The 19,858-nt window shown below is 40.0% G+C and overlaps 1 protein-coding gene across 2 annotated transcripts in view; it reads left to right on the forward strand.

Moving 5' to 3' along the window:
- LOC134532845 (myogenesis-regulating glycosidase) overlaps nt 1-19,858 on the forward strand; it is an 80,010-nt gene that overhangs the window by 15,733 nt on the left and 44,419 nt on the right. Inside the window, exon 1 of one of the 2 annotated variants that reach the window (XM_063369842.1) lies at nt 11,680-12,318. The exons of the other annotated variant lie outside the window; for it this stretch is intronic. Within the exon in view, the coding sequence (XP_063225912.1) occupies nt 12,256-12,318 (63 nt within the window). The 5' untranslated portion in view covers nt 11,680-12,255. Of the gene's footprint in view, nt 1-11,679; nt 12,319-19,858 lie in introns of those variants that run through there. 2 annotated transcript variants of the gene reach the window in all.

A 19,858-nucleotide genomic window follows, 5' to 3' on the forward strand; every position in this document is an offset into this window, starting at 1 on the left:
CTCATAAAAACCATTTTCGGAAAATTCTCACAGAAGAGCACCTAATATATAAAATTGGCAAATATTATGGTATTCAGGCCCAAATTAGACCTAAGTGAGTTTATTTAGTGAGATTTTTTTAAAGCCGGTAGGTAAGAAGATGTCATACTTGCACGTTTATATACTTGCGTATTTGAATAAACTACACACACACTTGCTCACACACATATTTTTATACATTCTCATACGGCGTTATTGTAAAGTTTCACTTTGAAAGCGCATGGTAACCACGCACCCAATTTTTTTTTAAGTAGATTTAGAATAAATATTATCTATTGTAGCCGTCACAATGGTGCGACTTCAAAAATTTTTCTTAGTTTCTCATTTCATGGTCCATAGATTACAAAACCATCGTCAACTCAAAAGTTTTATAAATTTATATATAGCCATCCATATATAAGTATATGTTTATATATCACATTTTTATGAACACAAAAACTACCGCAGTTGTTCACAAATCACTTCCAAACTGATACATGAATTATAATCATGAAAAACCACGATTGATTTCGTTAATGGGCGATATACAACCAAAGGAGTAGACATAGGGAAGGTTTTTTGAAAAACGGAAAAATTCCTTTAAATCCCATAATATGACGTATATCACATTCGTTTGAACGTATTATAACTCGTAGGAATAATACCAAAAACTTTTGTCTAAATACATTTTTGATATACCCAACCATAACTGCAAGGGGTGAAAAAAAAAAACAAGGGTGGGAGGACAAAAAAATTCATATCTCCCTTAGTACGCACACGATTGAATCCGTTCAAATTGTTTGGAAATGGAATAATTTTTATCTAAAACACTTGTTTCAAACAATTTTTGATCAAACGAACCATTGCAGAAACGGGACGAAAAAAACAGGGGTAGAATTTTAAAAATTCATATTTTCCGTACCATATACACTAATAATTCCATTATAATATATTGTAAAACCATTAATTATTATCTACAACTTTCGTCGGAAATAATTTTTGTATACGACTAACTATTACTGCAAGGGGTGGAATATTCATAGCTTGGAAGACAAAAAAAAATCATAACTCCCTTCATAGGCACACCATCAAATTCGTTTGGATTGTTTAAAATTCTTATGATTTTTATCTGAAAATTCTGTCTGAAAATGTCTGATTAGACGATACATTAGTGAAAGCGGTTGAAAGAATAAGGGGTAGAATTAAAAAAAATCATAACTCCCTTAGTAGTTACAGTATCAAATCCGTTCAGATTGTTTATACATTTTATAACTTTTATCTAAAATTGTTATCTGAAACAATTTTGATAAGACGAACCATTCATTGTTGATGGTGGATAAAAATGTTTTACAAAACTATATATAACTCCCTTATTAGGCACTCCATCAAATCCGTTCAAATTTTTAGTAAATCTTATAATTTTTATTTAAAACTTTTGTCTAAAACAATTTTTTATAATACACGCTATTATTTAAAGGGGGTTAAAAAACCTGGGGCTGGAATAAGAAAATAAATAAAACTTACCTACCATGTATGCTATCGAATCCATTCTTATTTTTGTTTATCTTTCTAAATAATGTCTAAAACTTTTGTTAAAATATATTTTTATCTAATCATTACTGGAAGGGGTGGAAATAAAAATGTTTGAAAGTAAAAAAAAATCATTACTTTTTAAAATAGATATACTATCAAATCCGTTATAATTTACTGTTTAAATCTTATAACTTATCTAAAACTTTGGCTGAAACATTTTTTTATGAAACGAATTATTATATTTTTCCTTGTATCAAATTCGATAGAATTTATTTTAAACTATTTTAATATTAACGTAAAACTTTGTCCAAAAAAAATTATACGGCCACGTATTAGTGCAAGGGATGAAAAATAGTGTTTGCAGGTCAAAAATAATTGCATAACTCCCTTAATAGGCATAATATGAAATTTCGTTAAGACATTCAATCCTGGATGCATTGAGTTAAAAACAAACAAAAAATCTTCGCTGCATGGAATATGAGAAAATGTTTGATCGATATATATATTTTTTAATATTGGCTAGCATATGGGATGATATGCACATTAAGTTCTTAAAATGTTCTGGGAGTTTATAGCAGTTTACAAAATATTTCCAAAATAAATAGTTACCTACTTCGAAATCTACCTACGCCTGTAGGCTGTGCCGAAAGGGAATTTTTATGTTTTTGTTCCGTGTTTGTACTAATATACAAAAACCATTGGATGCAATCAAATGCGGGATGACTATTTTCCAGTTGCTGTTTGTTTTATGCTATTTATTTATGCAATCCGAAGCACTGAATATAGGTGTTCCGTTTTTCTACGTGAGTTGAAAATAATAACTTCCGATAGGATAACGCTAGTGAATAAAAACCAAACGGACAAAGCAAACGTGTTAATATACGTTATGTGCGAATTTACCCGGTTTTTGTGTGCTTTTGCGTTCATTTCTACTATTTGTAGACAGCGGCGGAATCAGATACATTTTTTTTTTCGGGAGGGGATTTAAAAAAAAAAACAACTTATATCAACAAGAGATTTGAACAGTTACATTGTCATTCTCAACGCTCATCTTTTTCTGCGTGTTTTTTTTATAGTTCCAGGCGTCATAACAACTCAGTTTCTATTACCCACAAAAACAAATGGCCTTAATCGAAATCTCGAACTGTTTTGCAACTTCAGTGAAGACTCCATCCTCCCTAACCCCCCCCCCCCCCCCTTTTCTTCGTCCGCCACGGTTTTTATAATACTCGCATGTCTATTTTTGTAGGTTTCAGACAACAGACATGAGTATTAAGTAGCTCAAAATACACACGGGTGAAAAATAACGTCTACATTTATTACAGATAAATATTTTACAGCTTTCTGCTACTATAGGTATATATATTCTAACTCTGGTCACGTATCTTACCGATTCAGTCACCAAATGTGCAGAAAATTCTGTCACTGCAGACGTTTCAGGAATGTCGTTGACGGATCAGAGAGACGAAACATAATCACTGACTAAGGCACAGATTGTCTCTGGACTAAGGGAACGCATAATCTCAGTTGTTCGTTAAACTATGATAAATATTGTTTTCTCTTGGACTAAGAGAATGAATGCTTGACCACATAATCGATGAAGTATACTTGTCGTTATAATTCATAGAATTTAATTGAAGGTAAATAAACGCGTTTTGCGATAGCCTTGCTTTTTATATTTTATAAATAGTGGTAAAGTGCTTTTGCGAATATTTGAGAATGTCGTGGAATGTTTCTCGTCGGTTGGTGTTCATTCCAATAGATTTACGCATGTCTCGTCATGTTATTTCTTGCACAAGCTAACTGAAAAAAATATATATCCTTTAGCGATATTAATATATTTCTTGATCACCAAATTGTTGCGTAACAGTTAGGAGTGTATCTTTGTCAGAGAGGCGGGATGATAAGTGCGACGCTTGCTGGTGCTTCTAGCGCGGTATCGCCTCTAAGCGCAAGGCTGTGGACTGGCACACAAGTCTTCTCGTCGTGCATAGGGCAGCTATTAGATTTTAGCGGAGATGTGGTGGAGAAATGAAGATAAACGCGCAACGCGAAGCACCTTGGGTGCTTTCAGGAATCTTGACCGGGCGTTTCATGTCTGAAGAACAGGGGACGCACCACAACGCCGAACGTACAATAACGCCGAAAACCATAACGCCGAATGCCAAATTGACTACAACGCCGACAGCTAAAAAACTGCTGTGTACCACAACGCCGAATTACCTCAACGCCGAAATACATTAACGCCGAAAAATGTCATTGCAGGACTGCCACAAAGGTTAGGTTAGGTAAGGTTAGCACACAAATTCATTCAGTCGTTTTTCTTTTTGCTCCTGTCCCCCCCTCCCCGCAGCAAAATTTTTCGGCGTTGTGGTACACAGCAGTTTTCTAGCTGTCGGCGTTGTAGTCAATTTGGCATTCGGCGTTATTGTACGTTCGGCGTTGTGGTAACGACCCTCAGAGACATTATTCTGAAAAGAGAATTTTATCCCTTTTCACTCTCCTGAAAATACAGTTTAAAAACGAAATACAGTAACAGAACTACCCACTCGTACATCTTGAATTGCGTGGTCTCTTCTGACGCTCCGCGCATCGTCCTGGAAGGCGGGGCCCCTGAATGTTATCTAAGTGAAGTGTGCTTGTCGTGCAGTGGTTACAAGAGATAAGATACCAATTCGCGCAGCTTCGATAGACTTCAGGACTTATTTGTCCAACGAGTGAGAACGTCTGTAATGTGAGAAAAAAAATTGGTTGTCTGTAAAGTCGGTTTACGGACGATAGTTTAACGTGACAACGTCATAACAAAACATTGATGAAATGATTGCATACTTTTATGAATAAAATTGAATCATTTTTATTGAATTATCACTATTTTGTATGGATACAAAGGAGAAGTGAAATGAAATCTACATTTTAATTTATAAATTTACTTTTATTTGCACTCATTAATTCAAAATGTTTATTACTTTAACGAAGAGATTATTTTAACTATAACTTTTATACATGTTGGCTATTTAACTTCTTCCAATCTGTGTTATTCTGTTAAGGATAGGACGATGATAGGAAAATTAGGAAACGAATGGGAGTGTTTCAAGTTTAATGTGCCTCGAAAAAGTCAAATCGATGGTTGTTCCAATCGAGTGGAAGAGAGATAGATGCGGCGCAAGCGTACAATGAGCGTAACGGGACACATCGTAACGGGACACCGCGTAACGGGACACAGCGTAACGGGACTTAGCGTAACTGGACAATGTGCGTAACGGGACACTTTTTCATGCGTGCAGCTGGCGTTCATCGATTTATTAGACGTTGTCACGTCAAAAAAAAAAAATTGTATCCTGGTTCGGTCTTCGAGGTATCGTGGCTCTCCGCCCCAAAGTTAATTCCAGGAAAGTTGCTCTTACTGTTGCTTCGAAACACCAAGACTTGTTCCTTTTCCAGTACCTCTGTGATTGTGTAGCGGGCTAGCGGCTACCGTCCCTGCTAACCTCACAACGTCGACGACACACCCAGGGCCCTGACCACCCTGGCAGACGAGAGAGCCAAACACCCGATCGTGCATCTTCAGTTATTTTTTGTTCATTGTAAAATGTTAGGTTAGCTACATTATAAATACTTTAAAACATTGTGGACGGTTGATTTGGTTAGGATAGCTACATTAAAGATACTGTGAAATCAAAAATAAAAAAAGCGAGCATGAACTTCGGGGAACTTCGGGTGTGGCTCTCTCGTCTGTGAAATTAAGGCTCCTCCCCCTTCCCCCCCGGCAGAGCTTCAGATAACACCACGCCATTTGGAAAATGCTCGAGATATCCGAGTCGTGACTGTTTTCCAAAAAAGCATTTAAGGTTACGCCGAGGACGAACGAGTAATTCTGCTTACGTATTTTTTAAATGTATTTTTTAGGAGATTTAAAAGGGCAAAAACTCATGTTTTCAAAATAATTTTTAGTCATGAAGCGCGTGGTACAGATTCTCGGAAGCGCCCCAAGGGTCTTGCATTGCGCCTTTATCTTCATTTCTCCGACATATAATGCTATGTTTGCCGCTCAAATCTCATAGTTTCTCTATGCACGACGAGAAGACTGCACCTCAATTGAGAGGCGACACCACGCTAGAAGCACCAGCGAGCGTCGTACTTATAATCCTGTCTCACTAGCATACATACACCCTTGACTGGGTGGGCCCCTCAAAACAAAATCAAAACGTAATGTGACTCGCAGCTTTTAACTACGCCGGCTTGTGCTCAGTGAAGCCATACAGTTTATAGAGAAGCGTTATCTAGGCGGACGCATGGAGCGTTGGTTTCCGGTGTGTAAACAACAACCACGTCACTTCCGGCGAAATGATTGCACAGATACGCTGAGAAACCTAAGATTCATTGACTTGGAATCAGAAGTTCTGGTAATCCGCATTCGTTCATCTTCGTTTTATTTTTCCTCCGCTGTAAAAAGTAAAATTTAGATTTACGCACGTCTAAGTGATCCTAACTAAAATGAAAGGATGGTTATGTTAGGTCAGCGACATTTAAAGTATTCATTCGAAAATCTTGGCAGTTAATGATTCTCCTGAATTGAAATTTTTTTATCTGTCCACGGAGTAGCACTAGCGTGTGACGAACTTCGGAAAAGTTCGAAATTGTTCGGGAGACTCACTCCATTCCAGTGAATCTAGGCTTCCTATCTACACTAATGTTTCACGCTCATTTGACAGTAAAATTCGATCGGATAATGTTCGTTCCCAACTTCCACCAAGTATGATTCACTAATCGATTGGTTCGAAGCCCGTTGCAATTTAGTGAGTCCAATTTTCAAACATTATAATATATTGGTAGTCCTAATGTGTAACGTTTTTATTGGTGTGAAAACTGTGAATATCAATATTCAAACATCGACTATGTAAAGCATATCTCTTAGGTACAAAATAAAAATAAATTATCTTAAAATTACTCCCTTCGGACACTTCCACTAGTTTTTTGTGCAACTGGCGTACAATATTATCGCCTATAAAAGTGTCGTACTAAAGAATACTGATCGCATTCCACCATATCAGCGTACAATATTATCGCCTATAAAAGTGCCGTACTAAAGAATACTGGTCGTATTCCACCATATCACTGCGGTGATAAAATAGGTTATTCACTCCAGAGCAAAGATAAAAGTGATAAATCACAAACCCATAATCTTTTGGAAGTATGACTTCAAACTCGATCAATTAATCTCACAGATTGACGAATTACGAACAATCCAGTGCATTCGGACATGTCAATGCGTCATAACTAAAAAAATGTACGGACCAATTTACTGTGGTTTGATGACGGATAAGTTCTACGACACTGTACCTACATATTGTAGACAGTGGAAATGTCTGTTATTGTTTCTTGCTCCATTTTCCAGTTGACAAAGCAACTAGCTGGTTTTATTTGAGAATCAGTGCAATAAATATTTTGGTAACGAATTTTGCACGCATTTTAGTTTCTGTTACGTATTTAGCACACATTTAGATAGCTTTATAAAACCTATTTACGCTTAACCTTTATTTTATAATAATAATTTTTTCACACATATTATTATAAAATATAAATATTAAAATATACTATACAATGTATTTTTACATTAGTATATTAATTGAACAGCATAATGGATATTTTTTATTATATTGCAAACACTGGTCATTACTAAACTCGAAAGGGTGAAAGCGATGGTAGGGCAATTGGTGTTAACTTCCTCTATCAACAGTAAAGCGTGATACTTGAAGGAGACAAAATATTTTCGACCACACCCAATCTCTTGCAGTTCCATTAAGGGCCTCGTTCTGGGTCCCGTCTAGTGATAACGTGGGCATACTTGTCCCACATTAAAAACAGTCACTTCAGTGGGTGGTGTGTCTCAAGAGGGCACTCACCCCCACCATTTGTAGCCAATTTGCTTGCTGTTGAACTTTATGTACGTGTGCATTGCATTTCTGTTGTGTATTTTTGCCATAGATTAAAATTGAATCAATTATTTAATTATAGTTTATAGCTAATAAATAGTTTTATCACTTCAATAAGAAATATTTGATATAAGTTTTGAGATAATTAAAGGCCAAGTTGTATTTCAATCCTAGCATGAACTGAAAGAATGTAATCGTTTGCTATGCAATTTATGATTAACTATTTGTATGTAGCCATGGTCGATAAGCTCTTTATTTGTTATGATATAATTCATTAGAGAATATAATTAGAAAAGAATTTAGGAATAGTACTTCGGTCTCCGTACTTCGTTTTTAAGCTGTATTTTGAGAAGAGTGAAAAAGGCTAAAACGCTCTTCTTCTAAATAATAATTAATTTATCTACAGATTAAATCCCCATTTCACTTAACAAAATTTCACAATTTAATACAGGCATTTTTGTTTGTAATTTATAATTGATCTTTTTTTTTCGGGATGAGTCCCATTTGTTTTATGTTTTTATTTGTTTATGTTAATGATTTTTGTTGCCTGTCCCTCTTTAAAGCGAGTTTATGTTTATTTTTATTGGGTTATGTATTTTATTTAACTGGATTTCGTGCACACCGCTAAAGTTTCACAATTGTTGACGTGTATGTTACAAATAAATAATTTTTAGGCATGAAAGACACGGTACAGATCCTTGAAAGCAATCTTTATTTTCATTTCTCCGCCACATAATGTTTTGGTTAACTCTGAAACCTCATCTATGCACGATGAGAAGCCTTGCGCTTAGAGGCGACACCGCGCTAGAAGCATCAGCGAGCGTCGCTCTTATCATCCCGCCTCACCAACACAGCCACGGTCCCCGACCTCGGCACTCCAATCCACATGGCGCACGAGTTACGTAACAGCCTCTCTATATCATCCTGCCTTGGAACTAGTTCACTTGTTTGTGTTTACCAAACAAGCGAGTCGCCGCTTGCCACCGCGCGCCAGACTAACCCGTGATATCTTTGCACTTGAGCTCCACGAGATCTTATGGCTCCTCCGCTGTAGTCTGCTCGTATTCGTCATGACCCGGAACAAATAAAAAAAAACCAGTAGTCTAAACATTTATTGATTTATATGTTATTGTGATGAAGTCACACAGACGGCAACACTTTTAGGAAAAAAAGAATTATTTTCTTCAGATTTGGTTACTTGCAACCAGTGAGGTACGTGAAGGAATTTTATCCCCCCCCCCCCCAAGAGAACTCTTAAAAAAATATATCATTCCCACCCAAAAATGTAAAGAATTTAAAGGAAAAAAAAAAGCAAACAGGGGGCAAAGAGGTAATCTAAACCTCACCCCTCTCTGAAATGAAATTCTGCGTACGCTTTCTATATAAAAAAAATCATCCATGCTGAAATTCTTGTAGTTTCTGTAAAGAAAAAAGGCGTACGAATTGGGGACAGCTGTGGCATCAAAATAAATTGTGGCGTAACACTGTAATAATGACCGTTACAAGAAATATTATAGGTAATAAAAATAAAATGTTTCGAAAGCTCGTGTTTGTTATTATTATTGCGACGGACCATCAGTCGAGGACTTGATCTCTGCAGAGGTGTTTGCTACATTTCTGGCGACCGATTCGAAAATAAGCTGAACGCTGAAACGGCTTGTTAACTGCAGAATCATTCAGGCATTTAATGGCAGGTACTGAAGTTCACTGTTTTCGCGAGCGCCAGACTATCACGGTCATGGCCGGATTCAGAGGTCTGGGGGCCTCGGGGCAACAGAGGAGCGGAGGCCCCCTGGCCCCAAATTATTTTCCAAATAAAATTAACAATTTTTTTTCAGTCGAGTTTTCCAATAAATAATTTATTGTGAAATCAAGTAGATTCTCTTAGTATTAAAAAATATACATAAATATAATCGGAGACCAGAACTATATGAAATTAAATTTTAGTGTTAATGAATATTTATGTTAATATTTAACAATAATATAATCATGTATGTACAAAGTACTGTAGGTAAAGGTTAAACAGCGAAAAAAGAATATCAAAGGAAAAGATGTTTACTAGTGTTTACTTGTGGAATTTGAAAGATTTTTTTTTTCCGAAGTCTCTATTGTGGGGGCCCTCCGTTTGTGGAGGCCCCGGGGCTTTCGCCCCGGTTGCCCTCCCCTAAATCCGGCCCTGGTCACGGTCGTTAGTTCAGTTCCTGTCCCTGTGAGTGACTCGTGTTGGTTTACTGTCACCGAGTCATCGGCAATACATGTGATCTGAAACCCACTGCCACGAAACAAGGAAGATAAAGAGCTGTAACTAACGCTTTTATTTTCTTTGGAAATCAGAGAACTGCGCGGTATTTACAAGCAACCTTGCAACCTAAAGGTCGTTAAATTTTTCGAAAGTAAACGTGTGCAACCTTGATTTTTTTTTTCTGTGGTCGGTCGTTGCTGGTTATATTCAATATACATATTTCAGATTATCTGTTTTGCATTACGTAATAAACAAAACGCTATGTTAAAATGCTTTATTTTTTGTCTAAAAAATTTAAAAAAAACTGCATAGCCGCAAAATATGAGTGTTGAAAATTATAACTTCATTTTGAATCGCAAAAAACGATTACACACTTTGCCACTTATGCACGTGTGCACATGTCAGCCATTCTGATTTCATTGTTGCCAAGATAATTCAACATTGTCAAAAATGATTCCAAATTATAATATTTTGCAATTGTAATTAATACGCCACTCCGTTAATACACCATTCCTTAAATTCTAAACTAAGGATGTTTGTTTAATCAATAATTTTATTTAAGTTATCATGTTTAAAAATTCTCAATGTTGTGTTTATATTTCAAACTTAATTTTTGGTGTAGGCATTTCTCAATCGCACTTCTTATTTAGTGGCCATACTCCGCCTGTTCATCTGCGCCAACCTGCCCACTACCGTGTTGTAGGTCTAGTATTTTAATGTGATTATACGTACATTAAGGGGCCCGCCTAACCTCGAGTGCATTTGTGTAAGTGAGGCGGGACGATAAGTGCGATGCTTGCTGGTGCTTCTAGTGCGGCGTCGCCTCTAACGCAAGGCTGGTGCGGACTGGACTGGCGCGCATTCTCCTCGGCAAAGAAAAGAAGACACAGGTGTAATACAAGTCCCCTGAGTGTTTTCAAGAATCTGTACCGTGTGTTTTTCCCTAAACATTACTCTGAAAACACGTGGTTTAGCAATTTTCACTCTTCTAAAAATAAAGTAAAGGAAAAAAAAAGGAAACAGATAAACTTATTCGCCTTTAGCGTATCTTATACATTATTTCTCTAGCCTGTTTTTTTGTCGGTCCGTGAGATCTTCCTTATTCCTTTATCAAATTCCATGATTTACCCTTCATTTTAAGGCTTATCGTGCCGGCTAATGACGAAAAATTGACCCACAGTCTAAAAATGTACCGCTTCTCTTAAATTTGAGATTTAAAATCATCTAAGAAGAGGTCCTTTAATGGATGCGTCGATTTTTCGATAGATAGAAGTTTACTTGTAACATGGGCAAAATGAAAACACACTAATTTGCTTGTTAGCAAGATTAAATGTTTACACATCACTGACTAGTACTGAAAGGCTCGGTCAGAATTTTTTTTTTAAATACTTTTGTTGGTTTAGGGGAAAAAAAAAACCTATTTGCAAGTAATTTTTCCAGTACAAAAATGTGTACTGCCTAGTGGTGGTGCCAAGGCAACGTTGGGCGTGCCTATAGACGTTTCTGTGCTAAACCGTGCAACGTTAGCTTAAAAGAAAAATATGAAGGAACGGAAGGGGGAACGCCACCGTGCAACAGGTTTCCACGGCACGCAAACAGGTCCGCGCGACGGTTATCTCCGCGTTGCGAAACGCTCGCGGTGGAAGGAGAGCGTGAGTTATGGCGGTAAACACGCGCGGGTCAGCTGGCGCGCGGTATCCGAGTAAACGCGTTTTTTGAGGTCAGTCCGCTCGACGAAGAAAAAACCTCGTCGCGTCGTCGTCGTCCTCTCCGATCGCGTCATCGCGGACATTTAGGATGGGTAGTCGAGGAGGGGTGATGAAGGTTGGCGAGGGGAGGGGGGAGGGGGGATTGAAAGAAACAAAGGCGAAGCGGAATGCGCGCGCCGCGGAGCGGGAAAAAGGCGAGGTTCAAGGTGACGTCGACGGCCGCGGTACCAGGTGGCGCGCGGGAGGCAGTCCGGCTCAGTGCGCTCGAGCTGTCCGCCCGGGGTGGGTCGCATTCCGATCAGCTGCTCACGCCGAGTCCGTCAAACAAACTGCGATCTTGCATTTATTTCACGCGTGTTTTTTTTAACGTGTCGGGTGTAAATTCGTCTCAATTTTTTTTTTTTTTACGTTTCAACTAACTGGTGGGTAACTGAACCAGAGAACTATCAGCCAATAATAAACTAGCATTGATCAATTAGTAAAAAGTTTATTCCATGTGTGCAGGCGAAATTTAAAAATAAATAAATATATATACATTACACTCATATTTTAATGATGAAAAATCCGAGCTATCTCGAACCCGTGGAATGAGCCGTGCGTGCATCGGGGAAAAGGTAGATAAATAAACAAACCAGAAGGACGTTCAGTGTTTTACCGCACGTTATCTCCGTGTCCACCCGAGCTGGCGGGTAAGCGACCCGATGTAAAGGCCAAGGAGAGCGCGGATGCCATGTGACTTCCGCTTGAGGGAGGACCGCACATCCCGCCCGGAAGACCAGAAGGATCGCTGACGTCACCTCCCCCCCCCCTCCTCACCGAGATGGTCACCGAGAAGAAGGGCGGCCGCAAGCTGCCCACGCCAAAGATCAAGATCACCAAAGCTGTAAGTTTCTTTCCCCGGTTTGGACCCCTCAGCCGCGGGGAGAGAGAGGCCCAGGCGAGACACGAATCTGCGGTGGCTCGCCCCTGCCTTCCGCGACACCTTTTGACTCGCCAGCCATCAACTCTGACCAATAGAGCAAATACACTCGAGACTAACACCGGACAGCTATATACTAACAACACTGGCGATAGTGTGAAAGATAACCTAGCAGCAGGAGGTGTAGCTATAGAAAATATTTTATGGACAAATTTATCTGATGTCAAACGATTAACCTCTTTTTAAGAAATTCGAAGCACTCGAGGTTTATTCCCCCCGTGAATCTGTATAGTTTTAAAAATACGTTTTTTGTAAGAAATAAGAAAGTTATTTTCGTAATCATAATGTTCGTACCATATGCATTAAACAATTACATGGTTCATACTGGACGTACCGTCTGCCATCTATCGGACTGAAACGAAAACAACGCCAAGTTTTCCCACAGAAATCTTGGAGTTATCCGGTATCAGTCCCTAGTGTATTTGACTAAAGGCCCGGACACAATCAACGTAAGATTTTTACAAGCATAATTCTGTTACGATTTATAATGTGGGGAAAACTGGGTTCGTTTGATATTAAAATTACTAATAAATATGTGTACTTAAAAATTGTCACCAATCACTGACACTTAAAAATGTTTATTCGCAAGTCACTCAATGTCTGTCAAGTTACGCAGCTCGCACTCCTCACTGGAGCTAGGCTCCACAATGATTCGCCCCTTACCTCGCGCCTTTCACACAAACAGTCTGGCGCCACTCAGTCGCACTCTCTCGATCCCGTCGCTCCGCGACGCGCCACTCTCGAGGTGGGGATCTCTCACCCTCCTCCGCCGATGTCGCTCTTCTCTTCGCTCGCGGAACTCCCCGAAGTCTCGGAACTCGCTCGGAACTCACTCGGAACTGCTTAAGTACCTGGGGCACCCTTCTCGAACCGACGAGAGCAGCTGTGACGAGTCGCGTCATCCCGAGCCGACCCGACGCCCGAAGCATCCAGAAAGGCGGTGTTTATTCGCGCCACTCCGCGCGGTGGCCCACGGAATCCCCAAAGGCCGCTCAGCGATAGATAACAGCGTCGAGGAAGGACATTGCGCGGGGTAGCGGAGGGGGGAGGGGGTAGCGACGACCCTTGTAATACGGCCAGGCACCCGTGGCATGCCTTACGTCAGTGGACGGCGCGTGACGTCAGTGGCCGTGCGGGGCCGCATGTCAACTCCGAACCTGACACGCGTCACGGGCCTGTCTGCTTTCGTACTAATACAGTATTACATAATAGTTGACACTCCCAGTAATTCAATTTTGACTATGCTACAATCCTACAATCGCACATTGCGATAACAATTGATGCAACTTTAACTCTTGCTGAATTCTATGTAATTGCTAAAACCTTGTATGTTTTTTTTTTTTTTTTTTCGGCCAATAAGAATCTCTGGACGTCCTGCTTCGTCGTAATTTGAGAACAGTATTTAATAAATAAGAAAATGCGCGTTTTGACTAGATTGTGCTGAATTTTATTTTACTCCTATCATTTTCGCACGATGGTTCGATACCAGAACGAGAAAAAATTAATTTCGTCATGCTATTGTTTTGTTTTACCTGAAACACAAAAATTTTACTCTTTCTGTTGCTGAGAATTTCACCGCGAGTTCATCGAGCGGAAACTCCTAAACATATTATTGCTAGTTTTTATTTTCAGTTTTGTCTTTTATGTATACACGTGCTGCTATCTGTATGTATTTTGAGTAACCAGCAACAATGCGAGCCTTCTTCCGGCTTGTACACTTGTACACTTCGGGCTTGTACGAATTGAACTTGTGGGTGTTTTAGTTGTCGAATTGTGAAACATTCAAGACAAAGTTTTGCGATGCAAAATAAATTCCCGAAAACCTGAAACAACTTAGCTCTGTTTTTTTTCCCTTATCATTCACACACCTTGTATTTACAGAAATCTTACGGTGACGTCTTATGATGTAAGATTATGAGTTCAATGTTTTTTTGTAGTCTTGTCACATTGCTTGAGGTTTATGACAGCTATGTTATTCATATAGCAAAAAAAAAGTTAAGAATATTATAGATGCAGGGTAGATATCATGACACGTGTTCACTAAATGAACATGACAATATTGTTCATGCATGTAAACGTAATATTTGATTAAATAAAAAAAAAGCGTTTTTCCCTAGAATTTTTTAATATTCTTGTCTTTCAATAAAGAGCGCATGGGAAAAGTGTTTATCAGATCTCTACACCATACCTCAGCTGATACCATACCTCAGCTGTGTCAGGTGCAATGAAATTAACGTCCCGGCCAATGCTTTTGCAATTCAGTTGGCTATCTTTAATCCGGCGTTCGACGGTTCGGCATCGATCGAGACGTTAGCGTTTGGATTTTATTTAAAAGTGGTTTCAAGAGTTTTTGTCGTTGATTTTAGATGCGACCCCCCCCCCCCCCCATATAAAAAAAACACAACACTCATTTTTATTTTTATTACCCCATAGAGCAGCTTTTTTACAACTTGTTTTAAACGTCATTGTGCTCTATATTAATTTGTCTTTGGTGTTCCCATTAAAATCATATTTACGTTCGACAATCACAACCGGATTAAAGAGATTTTACTTTGCGGTGTGTGCCGGGAGAAATGGTAATGATTTGGTATAAAAAAAAAAAAAAGTGGGGGGGGGGGGGGTGGTTTGTGGATGGGCGTGTAAGTGGTGGGAAATCAGAGTACAATCGCAACGTTAAGAAGCAACGTAAACGCTGTTAAGGAAACGTTGACGTGTGCACACACATGCTTGGGAGAGTGGCTCGCAGATGCACCGCTAATGCACGGAGCAAACAAACATTCCTTCCGTTGCTACGGGTATGGGGGGGGGGGGGGGTAATTTATGGAAGACCCAGCACGCGACCCCTGTCCACCCGGGGACCACGGCGTGACATAGTGCGTAGGTGGACTCGCGCTCCGAAACAGCCGTGGTTCGAATCCCGGTGCCGTTTATTGCGCAAAGCATAAATTAACCATAGTTTAGCGAGCTAACCTGCTAGCTCAGTGGCTACTAGTTTAGCGAGATAACCTGTTAGCTCAGTGGCTAATAGTTTAGCGAACTAATCTGTTAGCTCAGTGGCTAATAGTTTAGAGAGCAAACCTGTTAGCTCAGTGGCTAATAGTTTAGCGAGCTAACATGTTAGCTCAGTGGCTAATAGTTTAGAGAGAAAACCTGTTAGCTCAGTGGCTAATAGTTTAGCGAGCTAACATGTTAGCTCAGTGGCTAGAGATTCTGGCCGGTGGACAGAAGGTCGGGTTCCAACTCCCTGCTGGGTCGGAGCGTGAAAAAATTACTTCCTCGAGTTCAGGTTCTCGGTGCTGCGTTTTCCCTTTCGCCATCGAGCTATGTCAAAAATCAACTTTGATATTCCGATGAGATTTATCTCTCCAACTTTATTGGGTGGTTTGATGCAGAAATTGCAAGATGTATTTCGTCCAGTATTGTTCCTCAAATCAGCGGTCGACACGGAATTCGCTGGGCCCTGGACTATTTACTTTTGCAAGACTGATATTTTGGAGAGAGGCCCTACCATACCACCTTAGAGAAAAGGCGGGAAATTTAAAAAAAAAAAAAAACTCTTTAAAACAGGACCTCAGATTTCAGGTATGGTTTTCCTAAATTATTTGTAAGTTAAAAAATAAAATAAATAATAACAATAACGACCGATTGACATTACTTAATTTTGATAAATCACGTTCACTTTGTATAACTTAATAATATTCTACGGTTTAATGACAAAAAATGTTATATTACTACTATGTAATGCCTGGCATGCCTTTAATTTTTTGTAATTTGTTTGAAGTAGTAGTTACAGATATACAAAGCATCTCTCTCTCTCTCTCTCTCTCTCTATCTATCTATCTATATTCGTATCTCTATTAATCTCACTATATTTCTTTATACATAAAATCTAACTTTATCTCTCTATCTCTCTCAATATATCATTAAAAAAAAAAACGCGCGGATTCGAATGCAACGTTGTGACACAATTTCAAAGCAATCGGTGAAAAAAAAAAATTCTGAGATTTAAGATTTTGAACGAACGAACATTTACGTTTTTATCCGTACAGATTGCGTTAGTGACAGAAGGGCCGATGCGAGGAGTCGTTACCACAACGCCGAAATACCATAACGCCGAATGTCAAATTGACCACAACGCCGACAGCTAGAAAACTGCTGTGTACCACAACGCTGAAATAACAACTGAATGAATTTGTGTGTGTTTCTTAAATGTACCTTAACGCCGAAATACCACAATCAAACATAACCTTACCTAACCTAACCTAACCTAGCGTAATATAACCTAACCTAACTTAACCTAGCCTATCCTAGCCTAGCCTAACCTAACCTAGCCTAACCTAGCCTACCCTAACCTAGTCTAACCTAACCTAGTCTAATCTAACCTAACCTTTGTGGCAGTCCTGCAATGACATTTTTCGGCGTTTGTGTATTTCGTCGTTGTGGTAATTCGGCGTTGTGGTACACAGCAGTTTTCTAGCTGTCGGCGTTGTGGTCAATTTGGCATTGCGGCGTTGTGGTGCGTCCCCCGATGCGAGGGCTACTGTTCGCCGGGCCCCGGGCGTTAGCCACCCCTGCCTCAGTCCTCGTCGTCAGAGGTGTGGTGGTGGAAGTCGACGAGATGCACGGGAGCTACCGCCGCCAGAGGAACGTCGTGTCGGGAAGGGTGGGGGTGGGGGGGAGGTGCACGATGGCATCCTCCCAGCGGCTCTCTCCGAGTCTCCGATGAGCGGTCGAGGCCGGGTCATCGTCCGAGCCGGCCAACCTCGAGCTGCCGTGCCCACCAGGAGGTTCGTGGGGGAGGAGGGGGCGAGAGACCCGGAGACCCGCCCACGTTTCATTCCCTAACCTGACTACGACTAAGGGCTCGTCGGGACCCAACCGTAACCCGTATTCCAGAACGCGTCCATCCAAAAACCGAATCCCACTGAGGTAACACGTAGCACGTATAGGCAGCTGTTTTAATAAACGGGTGTGCCCTGCGCGAGGCTAGGAACTGGTTCTAGCGGACGTTGCGCAACCATCGACACAATTGTTGCGGCAAAAATGCTAGAGATATCAGCACATCGCGCGAAAAAAAGGTTTTTTCTAATTTTCTCAAGTACTTTTTAAGTTGTGATTATTTCTTGTTTTTGACCACGAACGTATACAAAATGTATTCCAGGATAGTTTCGCTATCATAAAGTTTAATTCGGCACACCAACACACTTGTTATGTCCCCCAATGATCACGAAAGTGACTATATACGAGTTAATGGCGCCAGACCGGGGTCCGCCATCTGGATGAAATCAACGAAAAAGTGAGCTCTGCGCATGCGCAGAATTTGGACAACAGAACGGCAAACGGATAGGGCCCCAAAATCCGTTCACTAAAATTAAGTGACTGGCCGTGTCCTATCGTTCACTGGGAGTACGGTTAGGTTACAGGTGTAGCATATTCAACACCTAAATACATATTTTTGTGTCTTGGAATACCGTCCCATGTGTATCTGGGAGAGAGAGAGAGAGAGAGAAAGAGAGAGAAAGAGAGAAAGAGAGAGAGGTGCCACATCGCAACGAATGGTGCTTGTCTACGCTTACCCGGGCCCACGTACGGTGTGCATAATTTCAATATAAACCACGCGATGTAGAAACTGCTCAGGATATCTGAGTGGTGACAGTCTACGAAAAGCGTTTAAGAATACTTTGAAGGTTTTCGTCTTTGAACTATAGTTTTTTAGTAGATGAAAAGGGCTAAAGTAAATTACTGTTTGTTAGATGTAGTGATTAGTTTTCACGGCCGAAGTAGTGTCTTGCACCATGAAAGCAGTGAGATGATAGCCATCTGGGGCCCGGGCTAGGGAGGGATTCAGGCGCGTCTCAGGCCGGACTTCTAGTCGTGCTGGGATTGGACATGCACGTATCGCGTTCTTTGTTCGGGGATTGGCCAGCCGTGGCAGCGATTTATGACCCGACTAACTCCCCTATCTTAAATTTAGACTAAAACTATTTTAAGTCGGGCCCAGGTAAAATCCGCACAGACACAGGGGAAACCCTGGGCACAGCCACGCGGGCCACAATGGGCATGCATCAACAGTGCAGGAGACAGAGGATGGCGTGAAACCAATGTCCCGGGGGCAAAGAATTATGTGGGCCTCTTTTCCTTCTATTTAACGTACAACTTTTTTAACTCCACAATTTAAAAATTTCTAAAAAAAAAAAAATCGTAAACGTTATTGTGGCTATAATTGTAACAGTTATGTGAGCGTATCGCATATCTTGTTAGGTTTCCTGTGAATTGTATTAACAATCTGGAAACTTCAGGGGGTTAGTCCAAGCCATCGTACGATTTAAAATGTTTTGATACTCTGTTGAAGTCAACACTTGAGAATTGGTGTGATTATCATGAATGTTGTTGTCACCCAAGTGAAATAATAAGTTATTTCCTCGCGGCGCTTACATACTAGAGCCAGTTAGTAAACATGTGGATGCAACAAGGCAGAGAAGGCCTGGGAGATACCATCTATGCCTTGACTTGCCACAAAATTGGGATAAATAGTTCAAAATTAGAATTATAGCAAAAAGATAGAAAAATCTAAGATGGAAGGGCTAATAATCAGGGATATTGCACCCCCTCCCCCCTTTCTTTTAACTTACCACTCCCTCTTGATGCTGCTGCTGTGATGTGTCGTCATTTGGAAAAGGTGCTGATAATAAGTGCTGGACTCAAGTGGAGTTTTGTGCAGTGGTTGACAGGAAAATGTTTTACGTTGAGTAGATGAAGCCAAATACGTTTCTAAATAAAAACAAAATTAAATAGTGCCGTAGCTTTTGTAAGTGCATCTACTCTGACGCAGAACTCTAATGCTTCTGTTTTCACAGCCGTATCTCAAGGACAATTTCGGCTTGTGTAACCTACCCGTAGTCCGTGTACCCCTCTAATCTCCTATCATAAACATTCTATATGTCGTCTTATCTCGATTGCAGGCTCTAGCCGACGCCCAGTACTCTCTCTCTCTCTCTCAATTATCTTGACAAGCGAAGTGAGCGATTTCTACGTTGCGGGGCCTCTCTTACCTGCACAGCTAGAAAGTACAGTAAATGTACGGACTTTTCAACGAAGAATTTAACTCAAAGTAAATGAAGAGTTCTTCGTGATTTCAAATAACTGAATCTTCGTTAGAACCTACGCCGTTTTTTTTTAAAACTTCCAATTTGATGTTTCGTTCTAAACAAACGTAAACACAGATGCGTGGACAAAAGAAGAGTGTTCTTACTGTAGACTTAACAAGTTTTTTTTAATGTTTTGTTAAAATACCAGGAATATTCTTTTGGACTCATGTTCAAAATAAGTTGACTCAGTGTCAATAAATTTACGCAGATAGTCGTAAATTTCCCTGGGTAAAATGCAACCAGCGTTCTTCGTAATTTGAATTTGAAACTTTTTAACGGTGTGTAGAGCTTCAGAA

Source organism: Bacillus rossius, chromosome 1, assembly GCF_032445375.1.
Source record: "Bacillus rossius redtenbacheri isolate Brsri chromosome 1, Brsri_v3, whole genome shotgun sequence".
Lineage (NCBI taxonomy): Eukaryota > Metazoa > Arthropoda > Insecta > Phasmatodea > Bacillidae > Bacillus > Bacillus rossius.